Source organism: Leptopilina boulardi, unplaced genomic scaffold, assembly GCF_019393585.1.
Source record: "Leptopilina boulardi isolate dan_hultmark-lab unplaced genomic scaffold, ZJU_Lbou_2.1 LbouV2_278, whole genome shotgun sequence".
Lineage (NCBI taxonomy): Eukaryota > Metazoa > Arthropoda > Insecta > Hymenoptera > Figitidae > Leptopilina > Leptopilina boulardi.
This window is the reverse complement of record NW_026137838.1, coordinates 6,742,542-6,767,033: the sequence shown is the minus strand read 5'-3', so window position 1 is coordinate 6,767,033 and position 24,492 is coordinate 6,742,542. Positions and strand designations below refer to the sequence as shown.

Below are 24,492 nucleotides of genomic sequence, written 5' to 3'. Positions count from 1 at the left end.
TTTTTTTTTGCAGTAGACGTAGAGAAAAAAAAGGAAAAACTATTTTTATTCTTTAAATAAAAATCATTCATAACTTTGTATGTGCCGCATGTATTTTTCTACTTTAAATTTTTATAATATTTTTTTTTATAATTATAATAAGCTTTGCAGAATGTTTCATTGCTCAGTGTCGCATCTTGAAGAGAGAAATATCAAGAGTTTTAGAGAAATTTTTATTAAAACTCTTTTTTTGAAAGTTAAAAAAAAAAAACTTTTTTAAAATTTCTTTTTATTGGTTTCAGTTTGTTTTTCGTTTCATCTGTTTTTCTATCCTCAATTTTTTTTTTTTTTAAAGAAATAAAATTTTCTACCATGATTGTAAATAAATTTCTATTACAGTGGAGCAACAACTAATGATGATCAGGTGAAACCTCGTAGTTTACGATTTACTTGGAGCATGAAAACAACTAGTAGTCGAGATCCAACTGAAATCATGTCTGAAATTCGAAAGGTAATTTTATAGAAAAAAAAGCTGGAAATTTAAATTTTTTTATTAAATTAATATTTAATTTTTGAAAAAATTGTATTTTTTTGGAAAAAAGAGTAAAATGTTTTTTTTTTTTTTACAGGTACTGGATGCTAATGAATGTCAATACGAACAAGCAGAACGATTCCTCTTGCTTTGTGCACACGGTGATCCAGCAACGGATAGTCAGGTACAATGGGAAATAGAAGTTTGTAAACTGCCACGGCTCTCTTTGAATGGCGTGCGATTCAAACGTATATCAGGTAAATTGAAAATTTTTCTTTCAAAACGTATTTTTTTTCAAAAAATTTAAATTTTCATTCAAAAAATTTAATTTTTTAAAAAATTTAATTTGTATAATTTTAAATAATTTTCTCCATTCAATAGAATTTATAAATAAAATAATATTTATTATAAAATTTATTAGAAATAAAAATGCAATTTTTTTTTTTTTAGGTACTTCTATTGGGTTCAAAAACATCGCAAGTAAAATTGCAAACGAACTCAAGCTGTGACTGCCGGCCACAGGCGCTTTAGCCGCTCGCGCCAATCCATAACCCCCTCGCGTTTTGTGCCACCAAGTGGCAAAGTCTGAAGAATTCTATTCTTGTTTCTTCTGGGACTCTGACTCTGAATCGGAATCGGACACGCAAGAGATATTCGTTTAAACGCCCCCTGTTTCCCAGTTGATGGATTACAAAACAAAAAACAAAACATCTTCGAAGGCACAGGATTTAAAAAAAAAAAAAGCCAAGATGTGATCTTTAGGTGAAAGAAGAAAAAAAAATCTGTGATCCATAAATGGCTGAAAATAAACAAAAAAAAAAATATATAAAAAGAAAATACTCTTGAGTGCCAAAATGGTTCAGTCTGAAAAAGACGTGTGAGAATCGTCTATTGAAGCTGGAATTATAATTTTTTTTTTTAATTTCACCAAGAAAATTTTTTTTTTTATTCTTTTATTATCAGAGCTTAGTTTTGTTTCTTTTATTTCTAATTAGCAGTATTATCTGTTATTTGGCAGAGTGTGAATTAAATTCTTTTTTTGAAAAAAATCTTGGAGGGAATTGTTAAAAAAAAAATATATATATGTAGAAAAAAAACTATTTAATTTTACGTTTTTTTTTTTAGTCTTTTTTTTTAATAATAAATACATTTTTAAAGTTTTTAAATAAGGGAGAAAGGTGAAATTACTTTTTTTTTCGGATCAAATAGTGAAAAAGCTGCATTTGCAAGAGACAACAATTTTTGCGGATAAAAATTACGCGAATTTTTTTTTTTTTTTTCCTCTCAAAATAATTTTTAAATGAACACAAAATATAATTCTGCAAAGTCAACAGCATTATAGACACTAGAAGTTTAATTAATTAAAAAGCTTATAAATGAGCTATTATTGTATTATTGGTATTAATTGCTATGAGAATAAACGGGCGACGTATCGTTATATCGAAGTTATTAGGTGAAGTTTAAAAATAAATTTAAAGTGACTGTCCTCCCCCCACCCCCCCAAAAAAACGTAATGTGAATAAATTATATCCTTAAGTACTTTCGACAGTTTCGTATAATAATAAATAATATTTAAGATCTGCTATTTCCATTGAAGACATAATATTATTAAATTAGGTATTATTAAAAAAAAGAAAAAAAAATTGGCCGCATTATATTTCTTATTCACTTTTTTAGCGATCGATGTACGTGTGTGTGTGAGGAAAGACGACGATGTAAATACAAATATTAAAATTTGAAAAAGGTACTAAGGTTCTAAAAAAAAAAATGGACAACACACGTACATCAAGAAAAAAATTTTTTATATTCGCCTAAAGGGGTTTTATCGATTAAAGAATCGCTAGGCAATGACTAATAATTTATTTACAATTTACGAACGAGTTGAGTTATTTTTATACTTCCAGTGCGACGAATTTCCGCGATTACTTAGAAAAAAAAAGAAAATATGAAATACACAAAAAAAAATGCTGCGAATCGATAAATGACTGATAACAAATAAATATCGAATCCAGCAAAAAAAATATCGTCATTTGATCGGAATATATTCATGCGATTTATTTTTATTGTTTTTTTTTTTCTCTGCACAATAAGTGTACACATCAGGCATCGGGACTTACTCTCAATTTATTTCTTAAAGTATACATATATATATGTAAATATTTTATATATGTATACAAAAGCCCTCTGCCTGTAAATTTTTTTTTTCTCCTTTTTTCGAGGAAACTGAGAGTAGTTTATATTTATTTCTTAAACAAAACAAAAAAAAAAAACAAAATAATCGATAATAAAAATCTGAAAAAAATGAATTTTGTATAAATAAAAATAAAATCAATGGATTTTTAAAAGACAATCTTCATTTTGGGATTATTATTTTTGATTATTGTTTGGATATACAATGGTGTGAAACTATGTTATTTTTTATATAATATATATATAGTTTTTCGCCAGTTCGATTTATACTCTGATCTAAGATGACAATGTAAAATAAAGATTCAATATTAGTATCGTATTTAAAGAAAGAAAAAAAAAAAAAAAAAAAAAAAAAAAAGAAGTTCTGTGAGTGCAAACTGCATCCGCGACTAGAATTGTTATTACATTAAAGAATTAAAAATAAATTCAGAGTCCTCTTATATTTAATTTACTACTGTTAGGAAATTAAAATGAAAAAAAAAATAATAATGTATCACTCCGATGCAGTTAATATAGTATAATAGTGATAATAGTAATGTTAATGGTAAAAAAAAAGGAAACAATCCCTAACACGTAGGTAAATAATGATGTACTGTATACTATACATACACCCACCCTCAGCTCGCTTGCTTTAACAAAAAAAAAAAAAAAAAAAAATTGAATGTATAAATCAATTAATATTTAACAGAAAATAAAAAACCAATTATCGGTTTTTTGAGATGAAGGTCAATATTTTCAAAAAAAAAAAAAAAATAATAATAATCGACGATCGATTCAAATATTAATATAGACAACACATTATTCGAATTGATGTTTAATTTTAATCATTTCGAAGGGAATGTTGTCGAAATTGTCGTAAAAATAAAATAAAAACAAAAAAAAAAAAAAAGAAATAAAAAATGAGACTCGCGCGTGTAATTCACATCTGTAGATAGGTACATAAAGCTTTGCTAAGTGTTTTATGGTGATTTGTTTTATGGTATGTAGCGAAAATCATTTTTAATAAAAATGGTAACACATATTTTGCAAAATGTCATTTTAAAAATTATGTTTCAAGAAATACTTTTTTTCTTTAGGTACATATATATAAATTCAGATTATTTTCCAGTGAAATAATATAATTATAAAATTTTTGGAAGTATTTTCAGTGCGTTGTGAAGCGATTATAAAATTTTATTACCTCTATTACCTGCAACCCGTATTGAATGTTTATATTAATAAACAAAGAGTAAATCGAAGGTCATAAAATCCTAAAGATAATTCAATCAGTCGCAATGTGTCTATTGAACTGAACGTCTTCTAAGAGCAGATTTCGTAAATTTAAAAACAAAATTATTCGGGAGTGCTCAAATTTTAATTCGCGAACAAAAAAGTATTTTAGAACGTTAATTTTTTTTTTATTTTAGTAAATTATTTATTTCGAGAGTGTTCGAAATTATTAAAATCGTAATCATTTAATTTTTGTATTTTGCTATTTTTAAACACGTGGTTTTGGGAATTTTCGAAATTATTTAAATCGCGTGTGTTTCCGGCAAGAACTTATCGTCTCAACACATAATCTTACAAGCAAGGTTAAAGATTTTTTTATATTAAAATGGAACTGTTTTTTTTTTACTAAAAAAAATTAAAAAATAAATTAAATATAATAATAATTGAATTAAATAAAAAAAAGTCAAAATTTAAAAAATTGTAGTAGCATTATACTTTTTTAATTGCTTCAAAAAAATATTGATGATTAATATAAATAAACTATAAATTTAAATTGAAATAATTACTGCGAAATCTTTCAAAATAATTTAAATTCAACATGAATAGTTAATTAATTCTATTAATAATTAATTATATTAATTTAAAAATTCATATAATTTATAAAGAATAAAAAAAAACATTTTAAAGTAAGTTAGATTCTTTTATTAACAATTTATTTTTTTGCAGCTATTACAAAATTAAAAAAAGAAATTTAACAATTCGCTGATATTTTCAGGTATTACAAAATTCGTCGAAAAAAAAATATTAACAATTCGCTGATAAATTAATTTTGTTTAAACATTTCAAAATTTTAATTTTTGAAAATAAAAATAATAATTCAATAATTTTTGAATAATTACAACAAAGAGTATCAAAAATTAATAAGGAAATAAAATCAGTTTTGTAAGTCATATACATTATAACAAAAAAATATTTATCAATTTGAGTCTTTTTAATCGATTTCAGAAGACACAAATTTTTATAACAAATTATTATGCAAGAATATTTAGTTCCTATTAAATTCATCAAAAAATAACTATTAACAAAAATTGATTCAACAAAGAATATTTAAAAAAAAAACAAATAAATAAATAAAAATAGTTCTGTAAAATTGTAACAAAAAAAAGTAATTTCTAAATGTGTCTGTAATTTAATCGATTTGAGACACAGAATTTTATAGGTACACATTATTATGCAAATATTTTTTTTAAATTTTCAACAAAATTCATCGAAAAACAACAGGTACAATAAAAATTATCAAAAAAAATAGCTGTCTATAAATAAAAATAAAAATAAAAAATTCAATTACTAAAATGTCTAACTTAATTTTTTTTGCAATATTTAACGTAAATTTTGTAGAAATTATGCTGTGTTTAAAATTTGCTTCTTTTTGATAAAATTTGAATTATCACTCAGAAGAAATAAGTTTTTCAATAATATATTTATGACTATTTTTCAAAGCATCTTGCATTTCTGAATATTCAGACAAGACACAAGCCTCTTCAATGGGAAGCCATTTAAAGTCTTGATGTTCTCTGGATAAACGAGCTTCTTTATTCTTATTGACTAATTCTGCTAACCAATATATCACAATTTTAGGTCTTCCCTTCACTAAATATTCCATTTCATGTTTAGAATCGGTAAATATTTTCATATCATCCTGAGAAAAGCCAGCTTCTTCCTCTGTTTCTCGAAGAGCAGTTTGAAAATCACTCTCACATTTATCAACATGACCTTAATTTTCAAAAAATTCTATTATTAATAATTAAATTTAAAAACAAGATAAATTTTCATTTTTTATGTACAAAATTTGTTAAAAATAATTAAATTTTTCAATACCTTTCGGAGGAGTCCAATGATGATGACCGTATGAGGTTTGCATTAATAAATATTCAATTGATCCTTTAAATCTTCGAAATATTATAAAGCCACATGCTCGTTTTCCCATATTTAAAATTTTATTGAAAAATTCCAACAATTTGAAAAATTTTCGGAGTAACCTTCACGTGTTAGAGAATATTCTAAAATTATTGCAAATGATTTCTCTTACAATTTTCTTTTAATCACTGATTAATTAAAAAAAAAAAAAAAATTATCACAATTTTTACCAAATTATAATTGTACAGCTATATAAATATCCATCAATTTTATAAAAATGTCAAATTTTATTTACCAACAAATGTATATATGACGACAGCAGGAGCGACGAATGTAACTTCTGAACCCTAGACTTAACTCCCACAAATTCAAATTTAAAACTTTTTGGATTTTATTGATTATTATTTATTAATTTTTCAATCATTTGCCAAATTAATTGTCTCAGTGAGAAATTTTCCATTAATTATTAATATAAAAAAACTAAAAATGTTTGTCAGGGGAAAATTCAAATTTGAATGAGTCGTGCGCCAATTCCAGTAAAGTAATATTGATTGGCTGAAAATATTCCTTTAGAAGTGGCGCGAGACTCTTTCAAATTTGAATTCTCCGTTGGACAAAATTAAGGTGCTTTTGTATCGCCTCGCTTTCCGGCAACAATTTTCACGGAGAATCACTGAATTTGATTGGCTGTAACAAATATTCCATTTCCATCGTGAAAATGAAATATTGTTAGAGCCAATCAAATTCAGTGATTCTCCGTGAAAATTGTTGCCGGAAAGCGAGACGATACAAAAGCACCGTTTTTCTTTATCAATAACTCATGGGAAATTTCTTTTAGATGTTTGCAAGTTTCGCTGATTAACGAATATTTTATGATCTGCAAATAAAATTTACTAATATATTAGTAAATTTTATTTACGTATACGATTGGCGGACGAAAATTTCTTCTTCTTCGTCAGGAAATTGCGCTTAATTCAAAAATTCTCTAAATATTAATTTTGAAGCAAATTCGAAAGTTGCAAACCACTTTCCCTTATTTTTTTTTTAAAACTGTTTTTAAATTAATTAAAATAAAATTAATATTTTAAAAATAAGTCCAGGAATTAAAAATAATAATATTATAAAGAAAAAACAATATATGTAACAAATTGCTTGAAATTTCTTTTTGTCTTTTACCAAATACATAAAATATTGTACACATTAAACGATACCTCCCTTCCAAATGCGCAAATATATTCACAGTAAATCGAGCATTCTCTCTTTCTCTCTCTCTCATTCTAGTGGAAAACGAAATATGGAGGAAGAGGAAAAAAAATTATGTCATAAATTCTTTTTTTTTTTTTGTTGCATCCAGATTGATTATTTATAATATTTACCTTAATGAGAAAGTTAAGCTATAAATTAATAAAAAATCTTATCTCAATTATTTTTAACAACTGTACTTGATTAAAAGATTTCTTTTTTCGTAATACAAATGATTGGTGTTAAATTGTTTCTTACATTATAAAAATTTCTTTTTAAAAAAAAAAACGACAGAAAAAAAAGTTGACAAAAAATTAGGTAATTCTCATAGGCTATACTTTCATTTATTATAATTTTTTTATATTTGTAAAAGTTTGACATTTTTTTTTCTTCCTTAAAAATTGTATTGTACACGGTTTTTATACAACTAGAGTGCTAAAAAATGCATTATGTCTGGACGCAAAGCGCTTAAAAATCGGCGACTCTCGTATATATATATATTTTTTTATATGACTTACAAAGTAGATGACAAAAAAGTTTAAACGTAGTTTTCAAAAACTGGAAAAATTTATTTATTTTAAGCTTCGGTAGATTAGTTTTGATATGATGCTGAATTTATTAAAAAAAAAAAAATTGTAAAATTCCATTTAATTGTTAAAAGTTGTTTTTTTTTCTATACTTTAGTCTGACAAAATGATATTAACAATTAATTAAAAAATGTGGCTGATAAAAAAATTAAAAATCTATTTTTTTTCGACAATAAAAAATACATTCTAGCATTCACACTGTCTTTTGCCAATCAGCGGATTCTTGACAAAAAAAGGCTCGATTGTTTTTTTTTCTTCCTTCGGAGCCATAAAAATTGATTTTTCTAAAAATGTTCGTCACTATTTTTTTTTTATTCAATTCACATTTCGTTAATCTTTCCTTGAAAAAATTTTTAAGTGTACAAAAGAAATCTCAATTCGTGTATCCTTCACGGAAAATGGTCCGCTGAGGTGACGAGTTGACTTTATGTTAGAAAGCGTCTAAAAGAAATGTATGGTTAAGACTCTGATCATTTGATTCCTTTGAATCGCAACCTCCGGCCAAGACTCGAACATCACGATCCGGATCCTGCTTCAATTTTTCAATTAACAATCTCGTCCTCTCGACATTGAACCTATCAACTGTAAACAAAAAGAAAAAATTTATTAATAGAATTTCTTTTTTGAATGTTTTTTTTTTTTTTTGTAAATAATTTAAATTTAACTTACTACCCAAGGGTAAGATGTCATTTGCTAAAGTCCTAGCTACAACCAAACGAACATTTGGTACCTTGTCTTCACTTAAACTGTATAGGTGTGGGAGCATTTCATTGACGAAAATTAAGATGTTAATTGATTCAGTGCTAATGAGTTGCGAACAAATAAGAGCATAAGTCTGTCTACATTTCCATTTATTGAATATTAATTGATGATTAAGTTCCTGTATCAATGCTATCACCAAAGGTTCTTCACTTCCCAAGAACATAGTAATTCTCGTTATCTGCAATGTAATTATTAAATTAGTTAATTATTAAGTAGGACAAATTTAAAAAAAATCTTAAAGTTACATTTTTAAATTTTCTACAATTAAGCAATTTAAAATATTCAGAAATAAAAAATATAAAAAATTACCGACATCAAAATTTTCCATACCGACTAATGGTAAAGAAATTTTTTTTGAAAAATGACAATATAAAAAATTACTGACACAAAAATCCACCTTACCGACTGATGGTAAAGAATTTTTTAAATGATAATATAAGAATTACCGACCAAGAAATCTGCCTTACCGACTGATGGTAAAGAATTTTTTTTTTTTAAATAATAATATAAAAAATTACCGACCTAAAAATCTGCCTTACCGACTGATGGTAAAACAAATTTTTTGAAAAAATGAAAATATAAAAAATTACCGACACAGAACTCTACCTTACCGACGGATGGTAACTTATTAAATTTTAGAAACTTTTCTGAACTGTTTTACCATCAGTCGGTAAGGTAGATTTCTGTGCCGGTAAATTTTTATATTTTCATTTTTCAAAAAATTTGTTTTACCATCAGTCGGTAAGGCAGATTTCTAGGTCGGTAATTTTTTATATTATCATTTTAAAAAAATTCTTTACCATCAGTCGGTAAGGTAGATTTCTATGCTGGTAATTTTTAAAAAAAATCTGTTTTATTATCAGTCGGTAAGGTAGATTTTTAGGTAGGTAATTTTATATTTTCATTTTTTCAAGAAAATCCGTTTTACCATCTGTCGATAAAGTAGATTTTTAGGTCGGTAATTTTTGTATTATCGTTTTAAAAATTCTTTACCATCAGTCAATAATGTAGATTTCTGTGTCGGTAATGGTTGTATTTTTATTTTTCAAAAAACTTATTTTACCATTAGGCAGTAAGATGGAAAATTTTAGAAATAATTAAAATTTAGAAGATTTTTAATTGTAATTTTTGAAAATAGTCTAATTTTAATAATTAATAATATAATAATAATTGAATTCGTAAAGAATTTCATTAAAATTATTGAAAAGAAAAATTAATTTATAAAAGAATTTTTTGTTAATAATTTATTAAATAATTAAAAGAAAGAAGATCTGTATTTCGTTTAGAAATTTTGTAAAAAATGAATTAAAAAAAAAGTTAAAAAAATAGCATCTCATTAAAATAAGTCGAAAAAAGTCGTATTTACAGAAAAAAAAGTCGGAAAAAATCGAATAATCCGAAGCCTGTAAATTATTAAAAATTTCATTAAAATAATACTTTGTATAAAGAAAAATATCTCACCAATTTAAGTGCAATTTGTCTCACAGCAGCCACTTTATCCTGCAGCAATTGCAATGCCAACGGTGCAATATGTTCAGAAATATCTTGCGGCTCATAAAGTAAAATTGCATTCAAAAGTTGATTAGCAAATTCCTCGCGAAATCTCCAATTACATTCATTATCAGTGACAATAAAATCCGATAATTTTGATAAATATTGCTGTCGATTTGCTGGCCTAAGAACTTTTAAAAATGTACTAAGATGTTTTAGTGCACCAATTCTAACTTCATCGAGATCTTTAATGAAACCATCATAAATTGGCATTAGATCAGTGCCAGTGAGTTCTTCGCCTAAAATCAATGCAATCTCATGAATACTTGATGCAAGTGTACATCGTACTTTCCATTGTACAGCGCATGCCAATGATTGATAAGCGTTCTTTAATTGGAACCAATTATTTCTGCCTAGTGTCATAACAACAGCGGGAAAATAGAAGGCACATTGATGATGAAGTTCTGACGGTGAATCAAATAGAGGCGTTGGATCGGCCATTGATACAAAACGACTTATTAAAAATTGAGGTACACTTTCGTCTGTTTCTTTTGTTTTTGATTTTAATAGCGGCGGAAAGGAATTCTCAGTTAATGAAAATTCTGGTTTTATTTTCACATTAGTCCTTGAAGAAATTTCGGAATTTATTGATTCTTCATTGGATTTCTTCTCCTCAGCGATTACTTCTTTATTTATATTGTTATCTACATTTTCAGAATTTCCAGAATTTTCACAATTGTTCTCTATTTCTTTAGTCAAATTTTCGTTGTCCGATTTTGTTTCCTGATTATCTGACAAAACGTCCATTTGCGAAATTCGACTATCATACTCGAGATCATAATAATCGCCGAACATTTTTCTAAAATCTTCTGATTGTGTTATATCGCTCGGGCGAACTAATTCAAGATCTAATGGCATTTCCGGTGGATTATAGTAATACTGGAAAGGATTGAATTTATTTACGTCATCGCTTGACGACTCGCCTGAACTTTCATTTTGTTCTTCGCTCTGAAAAAAATTGATTAAAATAAAATATAATTTTATTGTCGTTTAAAAAAAGAAAAGAGATTTTTTACCTCTGCAATTTCGCCTAGCCAGCTGGTAACTGGAAAGAATATCATATCATTTTTAGATACCGATGATTGATTTCGTTTATTTCGCTTATTAGAGACGCAATTTTCAATTCCAATAATTCCAATTTCCTGTTCAAGTGGAGTTGCAAAATTATCATTTGGTCCTACAACTGATTCGTTTTTCGTTGATGGTATTCTGTGGGAAATGAAAAAACAGGTTAATATTTAAATAAACAAAAATAAAAAATCGTATTTTAAAAAATATACATACATATTTTGTCTGAGCTCGGAGCCTTGATTATGAGACATGACAAAATCGCCAAATTGATTGTAACGTAAGCCACTGAATTGAGTAGCGAAAATTGAAATAAAAGGACCGAGAATTTGATGTGCTGATGTTCGCACCCATTTTGATTCGTCCGTTAATTGATCCAATAGCAATTTTGAGAGTATCATTCGATATTTGTAAATTGTAACGCAGGAAGCAACTGACAGCATCACATCCACACATGCTTTTCTTACGCCCCACACGTCGTCTATACATAAATTTATATATTTCGGCAGCTGTAAACAAAATTTCAGTTATTAAAATAATTTTCAAAATATGTAAAAGGAATAAATTTACAAAATAGAAATTACAGGCTTAGAAACCTTTTTTTAAACGAATGTTTACTCAACGGAATTTTCAAAGTACGGAATTTTTATTTTTACAAAATTTCTCATTACCCAACTGTTTCTTGAAAAGAATTCTAATTTAATCTATTTTTAATTTATTAAAATTCTCATTCAGTAGAATTTTAAGTAATTCGAATTTTTAAATCCTAGAACTTGGAATCGGAAGCTTATATAAAATATTTAGTATTTTAATTAAAAATTTCTAAAATTTGTATCTAAAATTCTTTGTTAAATTAATAATTTCAATAAATTTTATCCAATTATTCAAAAATTTAATTAAATAAAACATTTTTTAATTAAAAATTCTCTAAAATTCAACTACTGTTTGAAACTTTGTGAATAATTTTCAGTAATTCTAATTTACTAAAATTTTAATTTAAAATTTGAAATTCAATTATTATTAAAAATTGTGATTCAAATTTTTCTTGAAATAATTATTTCTAATAACTTTAATCAAGATCAAATTGTCGAGCTTTTAGAAATTAAAAAAAAGCACTAAAATTCTTGAATTCTGTCAATTTTAAAATTATTTTTTGAAAAAAGTAGCTTTTGGCCAAAATTAGTAGTAAAAGAAAAGTATCAAAAAAGGAAAAAAATAATGTGTATTACATCAAAGCCTGAAATTAAAAAAAATATTTATAATAAAACAAATTTTGTGCCACTCACCAATTTTTCATAAACTATAGATTTTGAGATGTTTGCACAAATTTCTCCTAAATACGAAGCACAGACTTTTCTCACAAAAAATCTCTCGTCCTCGCAGAGATCCAAATATCTGTCCAGTAAAACATTCTCGAGCACCTCACTTCCAAGATATGGTCCCAATTTACTCATGAGCTGTCGAAACAAAAAGGAAAATAAAATTAGAAACATTTTTTTTTTTTTTATGAAAATGAGGTAAAAATTTAAAGTACGTTTCGATTTTCTTAGAGAATTGTAAAAAAAAAGGTAAGTAATGAAGAGTAAAATTGAAAGAAATTGCAGGAAGATTTTTATCGTACCGTTCCGCTCATCAAAGCTGGCTGTGATATGAGTCGAGGTACCACATCACAACCACTCTGACGGGTGGAACAATCGATCTTGCCTTTGTACAGTCCAAGTGGTATGTGTTCCATACATACAGTCGAGGGAAAGATTTTTGAAAATCGTAGAACGAATTTTAACGAATTTCGAAAAATACAAAAATCAGAAAAATGATGTAAAAGTTGAGAAAAATAATGCCGCAACGCTCATCAAAGCTGGCTGTGATATGAATATAAAAAAATCAACATACAACAGCCACTTTGTGAGCGATGCAAACATTTCTTGGCTCTTTTTTCTTCGACGTTGAGAATTCATTGTTGAAAAACGGAATCCAACTCGTCAAAAATGGCTGTGATATGAATGTCAGAAAGCAACACGCCACAACCAATTTGACGATTGGATCACGTTTTAATTGTTTCCTCAAAAACGTGTCCTCGGCATCTGAAAAAAAGGCGAGAGGGCAAAAAAAAAAAAAATTACAAAAAAAATTAAGGGAAAAAATTACATATATGAAATGTTATATATAGTTACAATGTTGAAATATCCGAGTCGATAAATTCTACGAGCCAAGCTCATCAAAGTGGCTGTGATATGACTTGAAACATTCCACAACCAATTTGATGTTTCGGACCGCAAAAGTACTTTTGTTGCTTCTCTCTTCCTTCTTTTATAATTTTTTTTTCCAATCCTCTTTCTCTCTCTCTCTCTCTCTCGAGACTTGTTTTTTAAGTATTAAAAACTCTCGTTGACATTGAACACAATTTTGCTCATCAAAGCTGGCTGTGATAGGTAATCTCTATGACAAACCAACTTTGATGGTAAAAGCATGCCCACACAATTGTTGACAATTTTTTTTTTTATATTTATATTTTTTAATGGATGGATTTAATTTTTTAGAATTTTTTTTTTTGGATGAATCACAGTTTGAAGACAAGACGAACGCTGCATGAAAGACAAGGTAGTGAGACGCGAACGCTAAATGAACATCTCACTACCCATGTCTTTCATTCAGAATCCGCCATCGATCTTGTTCTTCGATTTCTTCAGTTGCTGGAAATACTTTTTTTTCAAACATTCGTCTCCGACAAGATAGTTAAGATTTTTATCATAAGAAACGTATTTTCGTGACAATACAGAAAAAAAAATTGAGGACTCGACAATTTACAAATAAGAAAAATAGAATTTTTTTCTTTTTTTTCGAAAAATAGTAATTCAACAATTTGCAAATAAGAAAAATAAATTTTTTTCTTTTTTTTTGTAAAAATAGCAATTGTTTGAAAATATATTTTCAAAATTAGAAAAATAAATTGTGAAACAAAATTTTTAAAATAAATACTAAAAATAAATACTAAAAATAAATTTTAAATATAAATTATAGAAATAAATTTGAATAATCTAAATACTAATAAATTGTTTAAAAAAAAAAATGTAAACTTACAACAATAGCAGTGTTGAGAAATCCAACTTGCAAATACGTCATGTTGAGGATCACAGGACAGACTTCGACCTCGAGTTGTTTTTTCGTTAGAATCCCACGTTCCACGATGGCGATTAGGGCTGCTTGCGCCGTTTGTCGCACCTGCGATGAATTTTCCATCATTAATTTTCAAACCAAATGCTCTTCAATTTAGAATTATTTCAACGTTTTTTTTTTTTCTTTTATTTTTATTTATTTATTTTTTTTTTATTTTCTTTCAAATACGAATTTTTTTTCGACATAATTATTAATTTTTCATAAATACCTGATTATCCAAGTCTCGAAGATATTTGAGAATGATCCCAATGATGTAGCAGGATAAAGCGTCCCCAAAAAGTTGGGGCGTTTCCTGGCATATTATCGCCACATGTGGAAGCTGTTCAACTAAATCCAACCTAATTGATGGTTCTGAAAATAAAACGGAAGTTGTTTAATTTCATTTCTTTTTCGACTATAATTTCAAACGAAAAAAAAAAAAAAAAAAAAAAAAAAAAGTTCAATGCAATATCTATTTTTTTTTCTCATTTCAAAACCATTAACTGCATCGGAAGACAAAATTCACGTTTCACTCTTATTTACAGGAAAAAATTACCGTTAATATGAAAATAGTTTTACTAATTTATCCTTTTTTTTAATTCACACTTTAAAATTACTATTTTAATTGAAAATAATTATTTTATTTATTCAAAATAAATAAAGAAATTTCTTTCGAATTTTGACTCGAAAAATATCTGTGGGGGGGAGAATTTTGTTGGTAATGAAAATAATAAAATTACTTTCGCTCAAATGGAACATTCCATCGAATTTTGGGAATGAAATTATTTACAATATTTACACATGACATCCCCCTCCCTCGTCCCCTTTCCTCAAAAATGATACTTTATTTTGTGCCCCGAAGGCAACTTTTACGAATTTTGTCTGCTCAGTGAACTTTGAGTGTAGAAACACCTCATCGTTTTTTGAGTTTGCGATCAACCATCAAGGCGACCATACGAGATTTCCACATGAATGTACATGACTGAACTTCTTTCGTCAAGATGCTATTGATCTCAGATGGAGAAGAAAACTTTTCAAATTCCTCAGCAATTTTCCCCATTATATGCATTTGTGATAAAAAAAAAAAAAAAAAAGAATAAAAATGAAAACAACACCGAGAAAAGTTTTTTTTTTTTTTTGAAAACTTGCGTAAAAATAGAAAAAAAAAAACTTTATTAAAAAGTATTTTTTCATTATTTTACAAATTATTAAAAATTACAATTTGTAATTTTGAATTTAATTAAAAATTACATTTCAATTTTTTTGTGTTTTATTTTTTAATTAAAAATCACATAAAAGTGGAATTTTTCGAATTTTCATGAATATTTGAAAAGATCTGAGAAGTTTTAAAAAATCATAAAACTTAAGTTATTTTTTTTTTTCTTCTTCTTTAATCTATTTCATTCCAGGAACTAAGGAAAAGAGAGGCTATTATCTATTAGGATGGGTTTTCTATTTTCAAAAAGAAACGAAACCTGTTGGCAGTGAGGAACGAGGAAGAGGAGAAGAAGAACAAGACGAAGGGTGCCAAGGTTTCAAAAATTTCAATGAAAAGAAGCACCGCAAGGTTTGTTGCAGATTAAGAGGGGAGGGAGAGAAACTCGCACCTTTCCCTTTTTCCCAAATTCTAAACCCCAAAAAAAGAAAGGTATTCGCGTCCCGCAGTCATTAGAAAAAATATTGAACGCTTTTGAAAAAAAGAATTTTCAAATCAATATGAGAATTTTTCTTCATAAAAAATTAAGATAATAATTTAAAAATTTGATAACAATTTGGAAATTGGAAATCGAAAATTGAGAAAATTTTTTTTTTATTTAAAATAAATCGTAACGAATTAGGACAATTTTTTAGAAGTAAAATTTTGAATTTGAATTTCCGAATTTTCAAAAATTGGAATTTTAGTTGAATTTTTGGGTATTTTTCCAGTATTTTTTTTTTTTTTTTTATAAAAATCCCTAATTTTCTTAATTTTTTCCCTAACTCTAATGGAAATATTTCAAGAGGTTTTTGAATTTTAGAAAATTAGAACAATTTTTAAAAGTAAAATTTTAAATTGAAATTTTTGAATTTTCAAAAATTGGAATTTTAGTACAATTTTTAGAAATTTAGTATTTTTCCAGTATATATATATTTTTTTTAAATAAAATTCCCTGTTTATCTCAATTTTTTCCCTAACCCTAATGGAAATATTTCAAAAGGTTTTCAATTATAGAAAATAAGGAAAAATTTTAGAAGCAAAATTTTGAATTAAAAATTTAAAAATTGTAATTTTAGTAAAATTTATAAAAATTTGGAATTTTTCTAGTATTTTTTTTTTTTTTTTGTAAAATCCCCCGATTTCTAGTTAGAATTTAAATTTTTTCTCCCACCTAATGGAAATATTCCAAATTTTCAATTGTAGAAAATTTCAAAAATTGCAATTTTAGTATCTTTTTCGAAATTCAATATTTTTCCAGTACTTTTCATAAAATTCCCCCAATTTCCCTGACCCCTGCAAAAACACCTCTAGAATAATTTTTTCAATATCGAATTCATTAAAAAAATTTCAAAATAAAAAATTGTAAATTAAAAAAACGCGTAAAAATATTGAATGTGGAAAAATTCAAATAAAATTTTTAAATAGGAAATTAAAATAAAAAAATTTTCTCAGACGTTAAACATTTTCGAAAAAAAAAACCAATTTAAAATTTTTGATTATCAAAAAACACTTTTCGAATCACATTGAAAACTTACTTATCACTTGATGCAATTATTTCTTATAAAAATTATCAAATAAACACTTTTGTTTCGACGCGGAATTTTGTAAAAAATGGAAAACAACATTTTTAAAATTATTTTCCGAAAAATAATAGATCACGATGTTACCCGAAAGAAAGTGTGGGAGCGACTGGTTGGAATTTTGGGTTTTAGTTATAGGCACACAACCATCGGTGCTCAAAAGAGAGAGAGAGAGTTTTTCTTTGGCGGGAAGCAGAAAGTCGATCCCCACTCTTTTGAAAAAGAGGAAAATGAGGGATGTCAGTTGACGGGGCCCGAGGGTGGTAAAAACCGGTCTTTAATGAAAAGGAAAAGCGGGCGGTAAAAGTAGACAAGCTGCCAAAATGTTCTTTCGAAGAGCACGTGCCCCTCGTCATCTGCTCGATGGATTAAATTTTTTTAAGGAAATCCGGAAAATATTAACTCCAAAAATAAATTTTTAGCCCCTTGAATATTATTTGTATTTCCCTTTCAAAAATTCGTCAGTATAATTTTGAATATATTTTTTTTTCTTCAAATAATTCTACAATTACAATTTTTTTTTTTTTTTAATTTTACAATTACAATTTTTATTTTTCTAATTTCAATTTTTAATTTTCTATTTTTAATTTTTCAATTTCAATTTTTATTTTTCCAATTTCAATTTTTATTTTTCCAATTCCAATTTTTAATTTTCTATTTTTAATTTTTTAATTTCAATTTTTATTTTTCCAATTTCAATTTTTAATTTTCTATTTTTAATTTTTAATTCTTTTTTTTTGATTTTCTAATTTTAATTTTTAATTTTCCATTTTTAATTCTTCAATTTCAATTTTTATTTTTCCAATTTCAATTTTTAATTTTCCAATTTCAATTTTTAATTTTCAATTCTTCAACTTCAATTTTTATTTTTTCAATTTCAATTTTTAAGTTTCCATTTTTAATTTTTAATTTTTAATTCTTCAATTTCAATTTTTATTTTTCCAATTTCAATTTTTATTTTTCCAATTTCTATTTTTAATTTTCCAATTTCAATTTTTAATTTCCTATTTTTAATTCTTAATTTTTCAATTTCAATTTTTCGAATTTCAATTTTTCGAATTTCAATTTTTCGAATTTCAATTTTTAATTTTCGAATTTCTAACAAAATTAAAATTTAGAAAAACAAAAGTGTGGAATAAACAAAATTACGTGGTTTTGATCTGCCTCAAAAAAAAAAAAAAAAAAAAAAAAAAAAATAAGAAGGGAATCGAATATTTTGTTTCGAAATCATTCGGAGAAAAAGGGTCCTATTAACCGGGTTAGACTGGGTCAGGATCGAAATTTTTTTTTCCCTTTATTTTATCACAGCACGTGCCGTCTTTTTCACTCTAACCACCCTTATTTATTACTCCCGATTCATTACTCATCCATTCTGAACAATCTTTTTTAGAAAGGATATATCGTGAAAAAAATCCATGATTCATTTCAACTCTGATTTATTTCGTTACCCACAAATGTCGCGTTATAAATTATTGACTTGGAGATTTCATATTGAATTAGAAAAAAAAAATGGGTCAAATTATATTAGTAATTTATTAATTATTAATTAGTAATTTCTAATTTATAAATTATTAATTATTAATTTCAAATTTATAAATTATTAATTAGTAATTTATGAATTAGTTATTAATTAATTATTAATATTTACTAAATAATTTTTTAAAAATAAATATTACTTTTGCACTAGAAGAAAGTTTTAAAAAAAATTTTTTTTTTTTTTTTTTTTGGTCTAATTAACAAAAACATTCGTCTATTCAATACGAGAATAAGAGTACATACAGGAAATGAGATAATTTCTTCCTTCCGGAATCATCCTAAAAATAAAGAAAAATACGTGACTGGAAAAAATTTCTGGCGTGTCGCGTGCCCCTTAATTTTTTTTTTTTTTCGACCCCCCATCAAAAAACATTAAGATACACACCACGTGTTTTTAAAGTCAAGATGCTGTTGCGGATGTTGTTCTAAAAATATAACGAACAAGATAGAAAGTAACTCGTCGTATTCTATAATATAATGTGCAATTATTTATTTTTTTGAAATTTGAAACTATTTTTCAAAATCAACAAACAGAAATTCTAGGGGGCATTAAAATTTTTTTTTTTTTTTAAATTCAAATTATTATTTCAATTAATTTATAGCAAAAAAAAAAAATTAATTATTAATTGACTTATAAAAAATAAAAAAAAAGAGAGAAGGGGCATTTTTTTTTAAATTCAATCAATAATTAATTTATTGAAGGAAAATTAATTAGAATTGCATGGAAAAAAAATCTTTATTTGAATCAACGATATGTTTCTCCAGCAAAAGGGAAAACTTTCGCTGTTTTTAGTGATATAGCTATTTAAGTGAAATTTATATCGTTGTTTCAGGCAAATATTTTTCTTTTCCGTGTGACTTATAAAAATAAAAAAATAAAATATAAACAAAATAAAGAAATTAAATAATTAAAAAAAGAAAATTCTACTATTTTTACGTTTAAAAAAAAAAAAAAATAGATTTAAAGTTTTTGTCACTGTAGCAGATTTTTTGCTTTTCATTTATTGTTTAATTCCGCAAAACCAATAGAGTGTCTAATATTTCTCCTGGATCCTTTGGGACATTGAAGTACGAGTATTGCTCGAATAAGGAAACTTTTCACGTTTCTTCGTTTACTGCGAAAGAAATGGGCTTGCTTTGCAAAAAAATAAAAATAAAAAAAAAAGTAACGAGAGAAAAGCTGAGTTAAAAAGAAAAAAAGAGTTATCCCCATTTTCTCCTTCTCTCAATTCTTGGAGGGGCAAAATATATTAAAATAAAAAAAAGAAAAAATATAAAGGGGTTGATGATCACGAACTATATGGAGGGGTTCTTGACGTTTTCTTCTCTTTAAATACTGTATATGTATATACATATATATATATAAAAATATATTCTAGCTTCCTTCTTCATCTCCTTATATTCTCCACTCAATTTTTTTTTTTTCTTTTTTTTTCTCTCTTGAAGCCATCGATGACTTTCAGCTGAGCACGTGCCCCACCGGAAGTGCAGAACAGTCTTTCGTCACCTCTCCCCTCTTTTTTTTTTTTTTTTTTTTTTTACCAAACCAGCTGCATTCCCTGTATGTTATTGCCTTAAAAGGAACTGAGTCTCTATTTTTAATTTTAAGTGGATTGTATATCCTCTTTCCTTATTTTCATTTTTTTCGAAGATAAAAAAAAAATTTTTAAGATAAAAACATTTTTTTTTTTAATTTTTCCTATTTTTTGTAATCAATATTAATTTCTAGTTTCTAGTTTTCTTTATCAAAATAAAAATTTCTAGTTTTCTTTTTTTATACATATAGGGAATATTTCTAATAATTTTTAAATTAATTAAAATTAATTCAATTTTAATAAATGGATTTTTTTCGAAATACTTTTTTATTTAGACAAACGGCTACTTATTTTTATAATTAAACATTAATTTCTATTTATGTTTAATTAGACAAATAATTATCGACAATAATTACCTATAATAATAATAATAATAATAATAATAATAATAATAATAATAAAAATAAAAATAAAAATAATAATAATAATAATAATAATAATAATAATAATAATAATAATAATAATAATAATAGTAATAATAGTAATTGTTACAATTATTGTTTAATTGTATAAAACAATAATTGTTAATAATAATAATAATAATAATAATAATAATACACACCCAGGGAAAATATATATTTCTCTCAGAGCAAAATAAATTATTTATTTGATTTAAATGAAAATTTTATTTATGACAAATAAAATTTTTACTTACGCCAAATAAATGGACTATTGGTTCTGAGACAAATATACGTTTATTTAACTCAAATATATTATATTTGTTTCAAATAACACATTTCTCTGGATGTAAAAATAATAATAATAATAATAATAATAATAATAATAATAATAATAATAATAATAATAATAATAATAATAGTAATTGTTACAATTATTATTTAATTGTATAAAACAATAATTGTTGATAATAATAATAATTATTATTATTATTATTATGATTATTATTATTATTATTATACATTGTAGTATTAGTAGTAATTGCTACAATTATTACTTAATTATATAAAAATAATAAATTATATATTATATTTATATATTATAAAAGTTTATGTACACTAAGAGAAATTGTATATTTGTCTCCGAGCCTACTAATTTATTTATTTGTTGCAAATATATTTTATTTCATTTAAATAAACAATTTATTTGAGCCGAAGAAAAATTTATTTTTGACAAATAAAATTTTTATTTACGTCAAATAAATAAGTTAGTTTATAGGCTCTGAGAGACAAATATACATTTATTTAAATCAAATATATTTTATTTGGTTCAAATAAATCATTTCTCTGTGTGTATAATTAAAAAATAGGTTTTAAAAAAAAAAGTATTTCGAAAAATTTTGCTATTAAATTCGCCAGCTATTGAAATAAATTATTAATTTAATTATTATATAATCTATTGGAAAAAATAATTATAAATTGAAAATATTGAAAATAAAATTATTAAAGCAGTACACCTAATTATATATATATAGATATAAAGTGTAGGAGCAGAAAATACTGTTTCTATATAATATATATTAAATAAGGGTTAAAGCATTTAAATTATTAAATATACTTAATCGTGCAAAGCAAAAAATTTTTTTCTCTTTCTTTTTTTTTTTAATTTATCAGATGTGTTTTATTGTTAATCGTATAGTGATTTATTACATGCACTTCTATATATATATATATATATATATATATATATTGAAATTATTTGTGAATTAAATTAATTTTATGCGTAAATCAGGATTTGACTCAGTTGGGCGATTTTTCAATCCTGTTACACATTAATATTGTAATATTACAATTTTTTCAAAAAAATTTGTTAGTTTTTTTTCTCCCCCTTTTAATTGATTAAAAAGCAAAAAAAAAAGAGTACAGGTGCGAAAAGGTGCAAAAATAGTGTAAACATTAAATTTCTGAAAAAAAAAAAAAAAAAAACTGTTAAAGGTGCGAGAATTTAATTATAGAAACATTTCCGAAAAATAATTCAGTAATTCGGTATAATGTTAATACAAAAGTGCAAAAAAATTTATATTGCACTTTTTTTCCATTTTTTTTTTTTTTGTGTACAAAGAATTTAAATTCTCTGTTAACATATGTGATTTCTGTATATAATGTAAATGTAATTCAATAATAAAATGTAATAATTTAATGCAATTGTGTTATGGAATAATGTAATTGTAAAATTGTAATTGTAATTGTAATAAAATATAAATTTAGAATGTGAAAAAGAAATAGAAAACGGTGAGACAGAAAATTTGAAAAAAATATTGTGCAAAAAGGTTGTTTATAAAAGAGTTTATACAGTTTATAAAAGAGACTACACTGTAAATAAAAATTTGTATTACTAAAATAAATAATTAATTGCAATTGATAAATTTTTAAAGCACTAATTGCTCTAAAAAAAAAAAAAAAAAATTTCTTCAATTCTAATTTTTAGCTCCATTTTTTGTTTCAATTTCCAATTAATTGACGAAATGAAATAAATGGATTTTAAAACAAAATTTTATCAAAAATCAAATGAAATTAAGAATTAAATAAATAAATTAAATTAATTAATAATATATCAATTAAATAAATAATTATACCTGGATCACTGACGATTTGGTTGACCGTATTAAATACTTCGTCAACATTTAATTCGCTATTTGATTCAACTGCAGATTTAAAATATTCCAGCAGGATCCTTCCGACCATTTGCCTGTAAAACAAAAAAAAAAAAGAGATTTATTATTATAATTTATTATTCTGTAATTATTAATTTTAAATTAATTATTCAATTAATTAATTGTAATTAATGATAAAATTGGTACAATTAATTATATTAAATATTAATTTTATTAATATTTATTAATTATTATCTATATGTATTTAATTAATATTTATATTTATTTTCATAATTTTTTTTTTTTCCAATGATGTATATTAAATTAATATTATTTCTCAAAAAAAAAAAAAATTTAGTTTTGAGTGTTCTAAATATTGTTCAAGTGGCAGTAGAATTTTCCAATTTTCAACATTTTAACTAAAATAATTTGTCTTTTGTGTAAAATGCAACCAAATTTAACTTGAAATCTATAATGAAATACTCAACCTGTTGTGCGCTTGTCAAGGCTCTTCTATAAACAGATGGCACTTGAAGTATATAATTTCTATGGCAACCATAAAACTGGACCCACAATCACCACAACAGGTTGAATATTTCGTTATTTTGTTTTTTTTTTTTTTACCCAAAAATTCGTCAAACAAAAATTTAAACAAAAAATAAGTGTAATTGAATCAATAAATTCTTGATTTATAAAAATTTCTTATTATTAAAAATTAGCAAAATTTTTAATTAAATTTAATAATTATTATCTTTTAAATTATATTAATTATTATATTTATAATTATTACACGGATAAAAAAGATTTACCTGGAACAGCGAAATGTTTCACTATATGGTAGCAAAAGTTTTACTTGCGTTTCAGTTAAATCTTTCGCTATTCTAGTAAAACCTTTCGCTGTTTCAGATAAATATTTCTTTCCATGTAAATTATTAAATATTTATTTACTATCGATTATTTCTCTTGAAAAATGGTTGAACTAATTATAAATTGATCAAATTTTGATTGATTCAATTTTATTTTGCATTAAAAAAAAAAAAAAAAAAGAAATTCTGCCATATTCTAAAAATTCAAATTCGTCTAAAAAAAATAATTATAATAAAATTCTTTAAAAAAAAAAAAAATTCTAACTATAGTTTTTTATGGATTTTTTATTCGCCCTGAATTTCTATTGTACAGAATTCCGAACGTCAAATTTTTATTTTCCCAAAATTGAAAATGACCACAAAAATATAATTGTCAGAAAAATTTTTTGGCGCAATTTTTAAAATTTACAATTTTCTCAACAATATAGTTTTGATTGGTAAATTTTTAAAAAATTGCGCCAACATTTTTCTGCAAATTATTTTTTCGGACATTTTTAATTTCGAATAAATAAAAATTCGTTTAAAAAGAAATATTCCATCAAATTTTGAATAGACGTTTAAAAAATTTAATTACTGTAGAATAAAATATTTTTTGATTGTTTTCATTAAATTAAATTTTTTTGATATTTGTATTTTTTTCAATCTATGTTAAAAAATTAGGTATAAAATATATTTAAAAACATTTTTTTTTTTTTTTTTTTTTATTAGAAATTGTTTCAAAAACGAGTAATAGGGAAAAAAATCTTTATTTCGAACAGCGATATATGTTTCATTAAAACAGCGAAAGTTTTTCGTTATTCTAAAAAAACTTTCGCTATGTTTTAAGGAAACATATCGCTGTTTCAGGTAAATATTTTTTTTCCATGTGAAATAGTAACAAGTTTTTCGCCATATTATATATGGAAAAAAAAATCTTTATCCATAACAGCGATATGTTTCTTTAAAATAGCAAAAACTTTCGCTATCTTAGTGA

At 24.8% G+C, this 24,492-nt stretch overlaps 3 protein-coding genes across 20 annotated transcripts in view; 1 reads left to right on the top strand and 2 right to left on the bottom strand.

Annotated features, from left to right (window-relative positions):
* LOC127281834 (serine/threonine-protein kinase MARK2-like) overlaps positions 1-3,722 on the top strand; it is a 76,076-nt gene extending 72,354 nt beyond the window's left edge. For all 10 annotated transcript variants that reach the window (XM_051305778.1, XM_051305788.1, XM_051305787.1 and 7 more), the window contains 3 exons: positions 379-490; positions 609-768; positions 962-3,722. In XM_051305778.1, coding sequence (XP_051161735.1) covers positions 379-490; positions 609-768; positions 962-1,020 — 331 coding nt within the window. In that variant the 3' untranslated portion in view covers positions 1,021-3,722. The remainder of the gene's footprint in view (positions 1-378; positions 491-608; positions 769-961) is intronic.
* Positions 3,723-4,597: 875 nt separating this feature from the next.
* On the bottom strand, positions 4,598-6,198 carry LOC127281833 (bis(5'-nucleosyl)-tetraphosphatase [asymmetrical]). 3 transcript variants are annotated; one of them, XM_051305776.1, is made up of 3 exons: positions 6,123-6,198; positions 5,789-5,970; positions 4,598-5,683 (listed from the first exon to the last, which is right to left on the bottom strand). In XM_051305776.1, the coding sequence occupies exons 2-3, from the start codon at positions 5,895-5,897 to the stop codon at positions 5,358-5,360; spliced, it is 435 nt and encodes a 144-aa protein (XP_051161733.1). In that variant the 5' UTR covers positions 5,898-5,970; positions 6,123-6,198; the 3' UTR covers positions 4,598-5,357. The 3 variants fall into 3 exon arrangements, with proteins under 3 accessions (XP_051161733.1, XP_051161732.1, XP_051161731.1); XM_051305775.1 differs by having other exon boundaries at positions 6,058-6,170; XM_051305774.1 differs by lacking the exon at positions 6,123-6,198 and having other exon boundaries at positions 5,789-6,116.
* A 768-nt stretch (positions 6,199-6,966) lies between these two features.
* LOC127281832 (serine/threonine-protein phosphatase 4 regulatory subunit 1-like) overlaps positions 6,967-24,492 on the bottom strand; it is a 220,621-nt gene continuing 203,095 nt past the window's right edge. For all 7 annotated transcript variants that reach the window (XM_051305771.1, XM_051305772.1, XM_051305767.1 and 4 more), the window contains 9 exons: positions 22,636-22,748; positions 14,423-14,565; positions 14,119-14,259; positions 12,324-12,494; positions 11,254-11,546; positions 10,986-11,178; positions 9,880-10,917; positions 8,326-8,596; positions 6,967-8,238 (listed from right to left, as the gene is read on the bottom strand). In XM_051305771.1, the coding sequence (XP_051161728.1) occupies positions 8,087-8,238; positions 8,326-8,596; positions 9,880-10,917; positions 10,986-11,178; positions 11,254-11,546; positions 12,324-12,494; positions 14,119-14,259; positions 14,423-14,565; positions 22,636-22,748 (2,515 nt within the window). In that variant the 3' untranslated portion in view covers positions 6,967-8,086. The remainder of the gene's footprint in view (positions 8,239-8,325; positions 8,597-9,879; positions 10,918-10,985; positions 11,179-11,253; positions 11,547-12,323; positions 12,495-14,118; positions 14,260-14,422; positions 14,566-22,635; positions 22,749-24,492) is intronic.

Bases quoted from the DNA above. Each gene is read 5' to 3' on its own strand.
- LOC127281833 (XM_051305776.1), bottom strand. From the start codon at position 5,897: ATGGGAAAACGAGCATGTGGCTTTATAATATTTCGAAGATTTAAAGGA. The intron at 5,684-5,788 runs GTATTGAAAAAT...TTGAAAATTAAG, and splicing joins TCATTGGACTCCTCCGAAAG to GTCATGTTGATAAATGTGAG.